At 32.6% G+C, this 13,869-nt stretch overlaps 2 protein-coding genes across 2 annotated transcripts; one reads left to right on the forward strand and one right to left on the reverse strand.

Annotated features, from left to right (window-relative positions):
• Positions 1-2,538: 2,538 nt before the first annotated feature.
• On the forward strand, positions 2,539-7,527 carry LOC125808717 (putative disease resistance protein RGA3). The gene is given in 5 exon segments (XM_049488369.1): positions 2,539-2,721; positions 3,496-3,702; positions 4,651-5,146; positions 5,149-7,373; positions 7,429-7,527. Coding segments are annotated over 5 exon segments (3,210 nt in total).
• A 1,694-nt stretch (positions 7,528-9,221) lies between these two features.
• On the reverse strand, positions 9,222-11,500 carry LOC125808912 (plasmodesmata-located protein 2-like). Its single transcript, XM_049488586.1, has 3 exons — positions 10,496-11,500; positions 9,827-9,940; positions 9,222-9,595 (listed from the first exon to the last, which is right to left on the reverse strand). The coding sequence occupies exons 1-3, from the start codon at positions 11,364-11,366 to the stop codon at positions 9,588-9,590; spliced, it is 993 nt and encodes a 330-aa protein (XP_049344543.1). The 5' UTR covers positions 11,367-11,500; the 3' UTR covers positions 9,222-9,587.
• Positions 11,501-13,869: the final 2,369 nt, after the last annotated feature.

Below are 13,869 nucleotides of genomic sequence, written 5' to 3' on the forward strand. Positions count from 1 at the left end.
AACTATTGATGTTGATATTGTTACTTTGGTCGCACATACAATTTGATGGGAAGCATTTCAGGGGATCCCATATTTTAAAGGTCGATCTACATCATATTCTAAGAAATCGTTTGATTTGAAATCGAGATAATACCAATTATAATTTTAGAATTAAAATCACGATTTTATAACTTAGATATTTTATGTCATACGTGAGATAAGTTATTTAGATTATAATCCTAATATTACTATCAATTTTACTAATACATCCAATCAAATATAGAATAAATTTAATTTAATTGAGATAAACCACCTAAGCTCTTGAACCAATCAACCCCTAAGCATTTAATTACATTCATTACTTTGGAATAAATTTTGTATGCACATAAAATTTCTTAGACTAAAGTAAGCTCTTGAATCAAAAAGCCCTTAACGCTGATTTTTCAAATAAAATAACAAAAAAAATCTTTTAAAAAATAAAAAAATATGGAAAATTCAAAAGTAATTTTGTACTTCATTAAAAACATAAATCTTGATTACATTTGATTAATCAAGAATCTTTTCTAGCTTACTATTAAACTAATTGCAAATTTTTGCTGAACAATCCTTCAAGCAGCTATCCATTTGCTTATCATCTGGTAAAAAATTACTAAATCGTTACAATAATTTCGACTTATTCAAACAAAAATATACAAATAGAGATAATAAAACTAGCCTATACAAATATATAGTTTTTTTTTTTAGACTTTTGAATATATGGATGATACATGTGAAAGTAATGTTTGCTATTTATAACCAAAAGATTTTGGTTGAATTTAAGATAAGTTGCAATATAATTTGATGATAAAATTATATTATACTCAAGTATTTAATATAGATCAATTTGATAGTAATAAATATTTATTAGACTACAAAGTAAATGTTGTACAATCTACATATTCAATTTGTTTAAAAACATTTTTGACTGTTATGTTATGCAATCTCTAAATTTTGATGGTTGAGGAGTGATTATTTTTTTTAAAAAAAGTATATTATTTGAAAGTTTGTAATTAAAAATATTTATTTATAAAAAAAATGAAGATATATAATTTATTGATACATTATCTTAGGATATTCTAATATCTTATTTACGAAAAAAAAAACTTCAAATTATATATAGCTAAAAAAAACTTCAAATTCATAGTAATTTTACTTCATATCGATATCCAACCTAAAGTAAGTATATATTAATATTATATATGAATCAAACCTAAAGTAGGTTTAGTTACAATTATTTATGATGTCCTGAAATTATAAGTTATAAAAATCGAACTCCAAAGCATTTGTCTTGTAGGACAATATCCCAAGTTTTTCATCTAATATTCGATATTTCCATTAAAATTTAATTAATTTAAATTCATATTATATCCTATTCGAAGAAAAAACACTCCCTATCGAGTATATGAACTTGTATAACTTTAAATTTCTTTGACTTTTTAATTACAAATATTTTTATTCAAATTTTATTTTCTCATTAAAAACAACTAAACTTTTTACCATACATACTGAGATCTTTTAGTCGGTGTAAAAAAATCAAATCGATCGATAAACCGAATCAAAAAAGTGTTATTGGTTTATTTTTATTCGATTATTGGGTTAACTGTTATTTCATGGTTTTATAAAAAAAAAATTATTGAGTTATTAATTCGATTTTGAACCGCCAACAAGAAGAATTAATATTATTTATTTTTTTAATAACCAATAATGCATGCCACGTGTGCCAAAATTCACACGTATACTACTCTGGAGTCACAGTTTTAGAACACATAGTAAAGTATTTTCAGTATAATATATTTGGGATCGGTGCTAGAAGCCCGGATACGAATGATATAATCTAATAGCTTTTACTTAAATAATATATTCATATCAAGAAATTTATCAAATATATATATATATATATATAAATATCAAAATTATAACTTAATTATTAATGATTAAAATCATCCTAAATTTTAAAAGGAAAAAATGATAAATATATTCTAAACTATCGTAAATGGTATACATACCTTTCGTCATATTTTTGAGTATTGATGTCCTTGCCATCCAAAAACTAGAGCATATATACTCTTTATACTAACAGACATACACATGTCATAATCTTATCCACCGACCTGACATTTATTAAATGTTGGATCAACAGATAAGATTACGTCACGTGTCATTATTTAGTCTTCAGTTAGAGTGAAGGGCATATATGCTCTAGTTTTTGGATGACAGAAACATCAATGGGCTAAAAATATGACATAGGGTATCTGCGTATCATTTACGATAGTTCAAAGATATATTTGTCATTTTTCCTATTTTTAAAATATAAAATTAAATTCTGACTCCGCCTCTAAATATATATCAAAGGTATATTTGTCATTTTTCCTATTTTTAAAATATAATAGAAAACAGGAAGCCGCACACAACACAAACTTAAATTTTGTGTGCTGCAAAAAAAACTTCACCATTATATAAACAGGTCACTTTGTGATAATACTTCAAACCATCAAAAAAAAGGAAGAAAATTGCAGAAAAATGTCTGGTTTGATAAATATTTGGGCAACTGAATTTTCAAAGTTGTTGAAGAGGGAATCAATTTCAGCAAAAGGGTCAAATCCAAAAAGTGAATTAATTGGTGAAAAGTTTGAGATTAAAAAGTTGCCAATTTTGCAGAATTATTACTCCTCTGAGGCTTCAATTTCTATGATTGTTCATTGTGTTAGCCCTTGAAGAAACAATGGGCAATGCTTTGTTAAACTTTTTTTTTTTTGTTTTGTTTATATTTTTGGGATATTATGAATCCTCATCTTGATGTTTATGAGGAATAATGTACAGATTTAATTTTGGTTTGTATATAGATCTGATTTTCTCTTTTAACATCTACTCATAATTTTTTCAGCATAATACTAATGTGTATTGTATTTGTTGAATCCAAATTATAATTAAGAATTAGAGCACTAAGGTAATAGTGAAGGATGTGGTACCAGACTATTTCAGCTTTAACTAGAGGTCTCTTAGTACAAGCTATGAATATGAAATTTTTCATAGTAAAGAGCACTTCATTCGAATAAGGCTCTACACGAACTGAATTCAAAATAATCGAACTTCAATACATCAGAAACCACATAAAAAGATAAAAGAAAAGATGACAGATAGAGCCAAAGCTTCAAAATAAATATTTTAAAATATATTTTTATTTTAATCAAATAGTAGTATTAATCATTGTATAAGGAATTTTTGCATTACTTATAGTAAAAGAAAAAATTGCAATTTTAATAATTGACTATTTTTTCCATAATGTGTCATTTGTAATGAGGAAGAAGTCTTCGGCAACTCTTGATGATGTGTCATTTGTAATGAGGAAGAAGTCTTCGTCAACTCTTGATGAATTGTGTTAAGTATAATCAACTTTTAATTCATAAAATTTTGCAAGATAGTTCATTTTCGAAATCATATACTCGCAGTTTTCAAGCATCTCGACTAATTCTGCAGGATCAGTTCCCACTAGCATACATAATGGCTGAAACAATTCTATACAAGCTCGCTGCTGAAATCTTGAAAAGTTTGGGTTCTCTTGCTGCTCAACAAGTAGGATCCATTTACGGAGTAGCCAATGAGCTTCACAAGCTATCTACTACAGTTTCTTCTATCCAAGCCGTACTTATTGATGCAGAGAAGCAGCAGGGGAGTAGCCATCAGGTGAGGGAATATATTACATGTTTTCCTTAATTTTGTTATGATTATCAGGATCGAAATAATCAGGTGTCATGCTGAGTCCAAGTTAAGCAATTAGTATGAGTTGAGGGATATGGGGATGTTTTAGGTTTGTGTGATGTATGAGCTAGGAGGAAGAATGGGTGTGGAGAAATGTTATTGTTAAAGAATCTTGGAGCATATGCTCATCAAGTGTTCGACAAATTGTCTAAGTGAAAACAAGTGGCTACTCTATCATTTGTGTGAACCTCTTACTCTCCTAATACGTAAACATGTCATTTAACTTAGTTTTATCTGGCTTATATGTCCTCCAATTTTTGGGTGTGCATTATACTAGTATAGAGTTAAACAAGTAGAGACACACACGTTCTACTTGGCGTCTTACATGAGAAATCACATCCTACATGGCATTGTACGTGTGTTATGCTAGTAGGATGTGTGTCTACTTCTTCAACTTTATATAAGTTTAAGTATCTACTTATGCACACTAAAAGTTGAAGGACATAGATACCATATGAGTCAAGTTTTAGCGAGGTGTTGTAATAGCGTCGAAGCCCTATGTGCTATAATGTTGAGCCTAGGACGCTCTGGCTTTTCTATAGAAGCATTCAACTAAGTTTTAAACGAATTAGCTCCTTGGTAATGGCTTAATCTATAGATAGAAAGCCCTATGATGGGAAACTACCACGTTAGGTTTGGAGAGAGATGGGACCGGTTATATAATAGGAAAAGTAGATATAAGCTTTTTCTTTTAATAGCGGGAATATTTATATATTATGCCTTTTTTATGGATTGCTCATTTTCTCCTGTGGACATATATCAATTGATAGGACCATGCTAAATTATTATCTTTCTTTTGATATATCTCTATTTATCGTTCGATGTTTGCTTTGTTAGCTTCGGCATGACACCTGATTATTTCGATCCTAACAGGACTGGATAATGAGGCTTAAAAAAGTGTTCTTTGAGGCTGATGATCTCTTGGATGACTTCGCCACTGAGGTTACACGTCGAAAATTGGTGAATAAGGCAGGCATCTTCTTCTCAAAATTAAACCCTGTGCTTTATAATCTCAAGATAAGTCATCGACTCAAGGCCATTCGACAAAACCTAGATCTAATTGCAAAAGATAAGGCCTCCTTAGATCTAGTTGAAATGAGGCAACCTTTGCTTCTGGAGCCTAATTCAGTCCAATTGAATTTGGATAGAGAGACTTATTCGTTTGTGCCTGATAGAGAAGTGATTGGAAGGAATGCTGATAAAAAGGAAATTGTGGATTTTCTTTTGGATTCTGAGGTTGAAGAGAATGTTGTGGTTATATCAATTGTTGGTCTTGGGGGACTAGGAAAGACCACTCTGGCACAATGGGTGTATAATGATGAAATGGTTAAGGTGAATTTCGATAAAAGATTGTGGGTTTGTGTTTCGGATGTTTTGAAGTGAAAATGATTGCAGAAAAAATCGTCGAATCTGCAGGAGGGGAGAAGGCTAATTACCTTCAACTAAATACAGTGCAAAATGAGCTTACGAAAATGCTTGATGGGAAGAAGTATTTGCTAGTGCTCGATGATGTGTGGAACGAAAATACCTTGAAATGGTCGAAACTGAAGAATATGTTGATTGGTGGAGCCAAGGGAAGTAAGATTTTAATGACTACTCGTTCAGATGTGGTGGCGGAAGCTTCAGGAAGTGTTCACCAACATAAATTAGGGGACCTTTCAGAGGAAGAGGCATGGACATTGTTTGAGAAAATGGCATTTGAATGTAACAAAGAGAGCAAAAATTCGAATTTGGTGGAAATAGGAAAGGAAATTGTGAGAAAGTGTGGAGGAGTTCCTCTTGCAATAAAATCAGTAGGAAGCCTACTACGCCTCAAAAGAACGGAGAATGAGTGGATATATTTCAAGAATCAAGATTTGTCAAGTATCACAAGAGGGAGCAACGATGTAATGGCCATTTTGAGATTGAGCTATAATCACCTTCCTCAGCATTTAAAGATATGCCTCGCATATTGTTCCCTCTTTCCAAAGGATTTCAAAATTCAGAGATTTGATTTGATTGATATGTGGATTGCTCAAGGCTTTATTCAATCAACTATTAGCAACAGAGATAATGTGGAGGATGTTGCAAATTCATATTTCATGGATTTGTTAAGAAGGTCATTCTTTCAAGAGAGTGAAGAACATGAATCGTTTCCGCTCTTTCAAGAAACTGAAGAACATGAATCCCAGCATTTTTATAAAATGCACGATCTTATTCATGATCTCGCGAAAGAAGTTGCAGATAGGGAATTCTTCAGTATCACTAAAACTGAAGATACAGAAGTTGTACCAGAACAAACTCTCCATGCGTCTTGTTTATTCCAGATCGATGGTTCATTGGTATTTCCCAATGACTTCTATAGGAAGCATATCAAGTTGCGGACATTTATTTACTTCAATTGTTGCCCATACAGTGCCATGAGCAATTCAATCTTGGAGAGAATGATTTACTTAAATGATTACCCACAGAGTGTCATGAGCAATTCAACCTTGGAGAGAATGATTTCAAGTTTTGAACGTTTGCGCATTCTACATTTATGTGAGCTGCAGATAGAACTTTTGCCTCAATCTTTAGGTGGACTGAAGCATCTAAGATACCTTGCTATTTCTTCTATGAGCATTGTTACTTTACCAAATTCCATCACAAAATTGCATAACTTACAAATTTTAAAGTTGGTCAATTGCAATAAACTCACAAAGTTGCCAAGAGATATTTGGAGATTGGTGAGCCTTCGACGTTTGGAATGTATATTCTGCCGCTCATTAACCCATATTCCACCAGGACTTTGGCAGTTGGCAAGTCTCATGCATTTGGATTTTAATTATTGCTTTTACCTGGAAGATATGCCACCTGGAATTGGCCAATTGACGTCTCTACGGACATTGACAGATTTTATCATAGGCAAAGAAAGTTGCATATCTGGTCTGGCAAGTGACAGGTTGAATGACCTAAAAGGCCTCGTTGATCTCAGAAATAGATTAACCATTAAGTTCATGGGACGAGTCTGTGCAATTGGAGAAATAACACTGACAGATGTAGTGAAAAAAATGAAACATCTTCGACAGCTGAATGTAGAGTTCGAATTTGGGAACTATGAGAATGATGATACTGGAGATGATCTGATAATGTTGGAGGCCCTGCAGCCGCACCAAAACATTGGAAGCTTGCGAATAGAAAATTATAGCGGGTCAAGGTTTCCAAGTTGGTTGATGGTTGAGAATCTTGGATTTTTGCTACCCAAGCTTGTTTATCTAGATATAGGATATTGCCTTAAATGCCAAAAGCTTCCACCGCTATGGAAATTGCCTTCTCTCCAAAGGCTTGTACTACGGAATCTCAACTTTGTAGAGAACATCGATGGACTTGAAGGTGATGATAAATTCATGCTACCATCAGATGAATGCTACTTCTCTTCCCTAAAACAACTTGAATTGCGGGCAATAAATGAGAAGATAATGAAGCAAATTCTTTGCCCACCGCATCACCATTCTCCTCTTTGTGATTTGAATAATTTGACTCTAGGTTATGTTGATGGCCTAGTAACTATGCCAGAGGATGTGTTAAAGAGTCTGGTGTCGCTCCAATCCTTGTACATTGAAAGTTGCAGAAACCTGGTCTCTCTATCCACATGTCTAACTCATCTCAGTTCCCTTGAGCATTTGTGTATAGACAATTGCCCTCAGCTCGACTTGTCCAGCGATGAGGCAATGCAATTTCAAGCCCCGGGGAACTTGTCAACTTTCACAGTTTTCGGGCTTGACAAGCTAACGACACTTCCAGTTTGGCTCCAACATTTCTCAGGTACTTTGAAATCAATATACATTTGGTTATGTCCTAACTTTGCAACAATTCCAGAATGGATAGGCGACCTCATTTCCCTTAATCGGTTGGACATTTATGGTTCCCCAATGTTGACATCCTTGCCAGAAGGCATGCGATCTCTCGCAGCATTGCAAATGCTAATTGTTAAAAGAGGTTCATCAATCCTAAAGCAAAGGTGCCAGGAGGAAGTAGGAGAGGACTGGCCTAAGATTGCTCACATCCCAAGAGTTGACATTCAAGAATGATAACCTGGTGCAAGTTGAGGTAATTATCCTTTTACAGCCTGTTCGGATTGTTGTTTCTCATTGTTTCACATAATGTATTGTTTTATACCTTATTATGTTGTTATAGATAGATGAGTTGGGTTGCTGAACCGATCTTCTGGAGAGTTTAAACGAAAGAAGTTGTCATTTCAACTATGTTCTTGGGAGATTCAGGTCAATTAAAAAGTTGATAATTCAGAATAACTTCTCTGAGGCTTCCATTTCCATGGTTAATGGTATATCAAATGGTTTTCTTTAACATTATGTTTAAATAACGGATTATATTTGCAACGACCACTTAATCTCTAGCATTATCACTCCACTCAGACCCGACTCTCTATCTTCTAACGCGATGAATATGCTGGCAGGCGATAGCAAGTAAAATTTTCTGGCTTGTGGCTGAGCACAAGTCTTTTAGTTAAATTCCCTAGATCACTAGGAGACTTTCAGAACTATTGTATGGTGCTTAACGTGAGTATTAATTTAGAAATATACATATATTACTATTATTACATACACATAATGTGAGTGGGAGGTACATGAAGGAGTCATAAACAAGAAAAGGATAGCTCAGTTTTGGGAAAAAGAAGATTCTTATATTGAAAAGGGGTGAAATCAAGGGTGTGTTCGATACGGAGGAAAATATTCTAGAATATGCTTTGATTGATAAAAAATTTGGAAAATAAGTTCCTTAAAAATGAAGAAAATGACTTTCCTAGTAGAAATAGGAAAAGATAAGTTACACAAGTTGCATTCCACATTGATTTTCTTCTTACTCAGGACTCGAACTCGGGACCTCTGATTAAGGGTGGAGCAGTTCCACCATTACACCGCAACGGGCACAACTCATGTTGGTATCATAATCAAAATGTATATGCATGACCATTTATTTTTTTTGATAACCGAAAAATCCGTCTGTGACCTTCCCTTTGGACCAATCACAGCCTTCGAAACTCGGTGGATAATGGGTCCTCCCCTCTACCCTTCTCCACTTAAATACCGGGCTTCGTTTTGCATGGTGAGGGCTTGAACCTGCGATATAAGCCACAAATCCTCCACCTTTTGTCACTTGAGCTAGGCCTTGAGGGCCATGCCATATTGTATATACATTCATAAGCTTGTAGGGAAGCCCACCAAATGACAATGTTGTTCTTGGATATTGAACCAAGTAACATAAATTATTTTTCAATTCATATATTATACAAGTGCGAGCATCTATCGAGAATAACCTCTTTATGAGATAGGATAAGGCATGCATGCATCTACCCTACCCCGACTCTTTTATAAGATCACACTGAGTATGTTATTGTATATATTATACAAGTGGAAATGCACTCACTGAGAACTTTCTAAAAAGTAAAAAAACTTTAGAAGAAGAAAAAAAGGGAGAAACAATTATTCAGAGACAAAGAGAAAAGAGACAACATGCACATGGCCATAGGAGAAAAATGCCAAAAAACATTATAATGCTCTTTCCAATTTTCTTAGTTGACAAAAAACATGTATTGTTACATCATTTCTCCAAAAATTTATGTCCCCAAAATAGTATTTTTGTTTTTCTCTTTCACCTAATAATTCCAAGAATTACAGCTCACAAACTCCCTCACTTTTTTCAGGAATTTCCAAGAAAATAAATTTTCCTTCTTTTTTCTTCTAGGAAGAAAATCTTAACAAGGAAAGAATCCACCTTACAAAAAGTTTTTGCCAGCCTTTTATAATAATAATAATACACAGCTGATCCCTTCAATAATCTGCAACAAATATTTAAATCATAACATAAGCAAGTGGCAATATTTTAACCATAGAAAAAATTTAGAGTTCATAACATTTTTAGTCCCTCAGTTATTGATAAATTCTAATTTTAGTCCTAAGTGAAGGTTAGACAGACAAGTCGAGCCATATATCACGAGGATCAAAATCATAATTTACCAATAATCGAGAGATCGAAAATATTATTTTCCCAAATTTTACTATACACTTACCATCATGTTTCTTCATTTGGTTCCTTGCAAAGAGCATGCAAATGACTAGAAAACCAACTCCTGCTGCTCCTCCTAGTATTATGGCCACTGTCTTCCCGGTGTTTTGGCCTGTCCCTACACATTAATTGAACATACACAATTCTCATTACTATACAACTTTTTTATAACAAAAATATGAAATGAGAGCACACAAATCTAAGTTAGACAAACATCTTGTTAACAGTGACATATTATTAAAAAAAACACATTTTATCATGCTCCTTGTTTGTTTATTCCAAGATCCATTTTTTATTGAAGTATACAACTAATTTAATGAGGTAGACAGCTCAAAAATTCTAAGAAAGACAAAATCTTGATTAGAGTGTTAACACTTGCAAATTAAACCAGAAACCATTGTCACAGTCTAACATGTTTAGCTCTCGTTTGATCATAAATTTTGAAGTTGAAACTTGAAAAGTTGAGTTTTTGAAAATTAAGTCGTGTTTGAACATGCATTTTACTTGGACTATACACTAGCTAAGCAACATATATGGTTTGGACTAGTTTTTGGGACTTTTGAAAATCTTATGAAGACGGATTCTCAAAATCTGATCCAAAATATATGGTCAAATTAAATTTTCGAAATCTATGACTAAACGCTAGCTAAGCAATCAATTCAAGGAAAAGTACCTGCTGAAGGAGATGGAGACCAGTATGAAGAAGATGATGATGATTTTGTGGGAGCCCCATTTGGATAATAATTATAACTGACAAAGCACTTATGAAGAAATATTTGGCCAGAAATTGAGCTACCACATTCAACTTGAGCTCTTTGGACAGCACTTTTCACACACTCACCACAATCAGAAGAGCCTACATCCCCTTCACATTGTCCCAAAACAAAAACAGACTCATAATTTGATGTGTAAAATCCATTATTAGCACTAGACATTCCATTTTCCAGTGTGGAAAAAGCAGTATCCCTCTTCTCCTCAAATCCACTCCCTGGTGCATTTTTCCCACTACAAGTCTTGTACAACATCTCCATTCCTGAGATTTGTGGGAAACCAGAGACTTCATAGAGCATGTAACAGCCTAAAAGCTGGATTCTTGCAGCAACAGGGGTGCCACAGAGCTTGTCAATCAGTATTGGCAAACCATTTACACAGTTATAACAATCAATATTAGAAAGGTCACCTCTACACTGAAAAAGACCAGTTATTGTAGTTTGGCCAGTACCAGTTGTAGTTTTGTAAAACTTGGATTTTGAAGATTGTGAAACAAGAGTGCCAAAAAGGGTTGAAAGGGCTTGTGAGTAAACACCAGATGGATCTGATAATGCCTGTTTTGCACAACCCTTGTACACTAAATTAGTGTTTCCAGATGCAGATTCAGCTGGTGCTACATTCTTGAAAATTGCTAGAATGACCAAGTAAACAGAGAAAATGTAAAAAAATGGTTTCTTGGACAACCCCATTACCATTTTTGGGAGATTCTTGAAAATGGCTAGAATGGCCAAGAAAAAGCATAAAAATGGTTTCTTGGACAACCCCATTACCATTTTTTGGAGATTCTTGAAATATTATACCATTGTTGTTTTTTTGCTGTTTTGTAGATTTTGAGAGGAAAAAGATTGCACCTTGAAGTTTTTTTTTTTTTTGCTTAAGATATCAGTAAGGGATTTTGAAGGGTTGAGATTCTACCACTAGTACTAGTACTATTTCTTCTTGAAATTTGTTACTTTTTTTCTGAAAAAAGGGGTGTTGGTTTTTGTAGTGGTGTTTTTGGATTCACTTTATTATTATAAATGGCCTACTATTTGTCTATCTTTGGATGTGCAGAACTGAGAAAAATAGGGTATCTGTATCTTTATCAGTATATATATAATATATATGTATACAAAGGACAATTTGATACTGTATTTTTTAACCTCCAACTCTATTTTTTACTAACAAAAGCCAAATGGGGGTTGGGGGTTGGGGGGGGGGGGGGTGTATTTTAGAGAATGAGAACAAAAAAAATGGTTATAAAAAAACAACTCATAAAGTGGTAAAAAATATTCCCTAGGTAACAGAGAGGTGAAGAGAGTGGGAGTAAACATGGATTAACTGTGTAAGTTTGACTAAACTACAATATTTTTTTAGAAAAAACATACTGTAAAATTTCAAGATTTTGAATTTTGAAATATTTACTAAGTTTCATGGTATATTTGTTTTGTATTGATTGTCTTTAGTTGAATATTATTTAATGGAGTTTGAATAAATATAGTGAATCTATTAATTGGCTTGATATAGTTATGGCAACCAATCTTTATCATGTGATAACTGCAAAAATATATATATTTACTTGAAGTTGTTAAGATTTGAAAGATTAGTAATAAATGATATAACTAGAAATGGTATCCTCATAAAGATTTTTGGTTTTTTTTTTCTTTCTGAAATAGTTATATGGTATATAGAATTTATTAATTTGACTATTTTAAATTCGTGTTAGTAAAGCTCAGTGTTGTGAAAGGCGGTCGCCTCATTGTCAATGGCGAGAGGCGAGGCAACCATTCATCGAATTTTAACATTGTGGCGAGGCGATCGTCAAAAGGCGACGCCATGGCGACAAAGATGTCGCCTTTTGTATTTTCTTTCTTTTTTAAAAAAACGACCAATTTAGGGTTTTAAATGTTAAAAGGTAATTTTAGGATTTTCGACTTGACTCCTCAGGCGACTAGCTAGACTTTTTCGGCGACTCCAAAGTCCAACCAATATGTATTTCTTTTTCTTTGTTTCTTTTTCCTTCTTCTTCAGAGTCACTTCTACTTATGTTTTTTTTTTCTCACTGTTTTGACTTTTGTTCTGTTTATTTCACATTCAAGTTCTAAGTATGTATAATCTATTTCAGCTTTTGGATTAAAATATTTTCTTATATGTTATTGCTATTGAGATTTTGATTATTTATATATGCAATTAAATATTTTAATTTTTTTATATTAATTGGGTCGCACTTCAAAAAGGCAAGCGCCTCACCGCTCACTTCGCCTTGTGGCTAGGCAAACCCTTGTCGCCTTTTATCACCTCTTGTCGTCCGAAACACTGGTAAAGCTTATATTAAGTATAAGTAAGAAAAAAAAATGTATGATGGTTTTATTATTTAAACTTTTAGATGAGATTGAAATTGATTAGGTTCCATTTTTTTTTTGCAACTGAGTAGATTTAATTCTCACCATCATTCATTATCAAATTTTTTTTTGAAGATATGATTAAAAACATAAAAGTTGTGTTCTCATTAATATGTTAAATTTTTAAATGATATGATTACGGCCAAACTCATCTTATGCTCTTTTACGTCTTGAGTTTTTATGTTTCATCATCTAGTTTATGTTCTAGTATTCAGATCGAATGATTCCATGAAATGGATAACATAAGAGATATATTCAATATCTTATTAGAAATTACTCCATTTTCAATTTTGAACCCTAAATCTATTATTAAAAAAATGGAGGTATTTCATAGTGTTATTTATTCTTATTTAAGTTAAATAATGATGGTTTTAAATCACAATAATTATTCTATACCATACGCTCCAAGCAACTGTCTTTAGGTTCTTCTTAATATAATTTTCAAATATAATATTTTGTCTTTTTGAAGAATGTTTTGTTCGAAAATTGAAGTAGAAGACAAGAATATTATTATCAAAAACTATGATTACTAATTAAGGTTTAGAAGAAGATGTTTTGTCATTTTTATGTACTTTACTATGGTCACTGTCGTGGTAATGACACTTCAAAACACAAATCCAAGATAAAACAAAATAAAATAAAACGATCAAATTAACTATGTGAATGAGTTAAAATCAATATATAAATTCGATGATGTGGCACCATAATATATTTTTTTGATATATCTTGTTGTATTTCTCCACAATTTTCCTCAAAATCTAACAAATAGACAAGGTATGTTAAAATATTTGGTGAAAGAATATATATTCATATTAAATAAATTTTTAAAATCAAAATAACATAAAAATATATTTAAAGGGATTATTAATTTATTGATCCAAATTATACATGCCTC

The sequence above is a fragment of the Solanum verrucosum genome, unplaced genomic scaffold, assembly GCF_900185275.1.
Source record: "Solanum verrucosum unplaced genomic scaffold, falcon-dt-bn FXZP01000218.1, whole genome shotgun sequence".
NCBI classification, from domain to species: domain Eukaryota; kingdom Viridiplantae; phylum Streptophyta; class Magnoliopsida; order Solanales; family Solanaceae; genus Solanum; species Solanum verrucosum.

What these genes read in the sequence shown, in the direction of transcription:
- LOC125808912 (XM_049488586.1), bottom strand. Translation starts at nt 11,366, where the DNA reads ATGGTAATGGGGTTGTCCAAGAAACCATTTTTATGCTTTTTCTTGGCC. An exon ending in GTCTCCATCTCCTTCAGCAG is followed by an intron (nt 9,941 to 10,495) that starts GTACTTTTCCTT and finishes ATTAATGTGTAG; the next exon opens with GGACAGGCCAAAACACCGGG.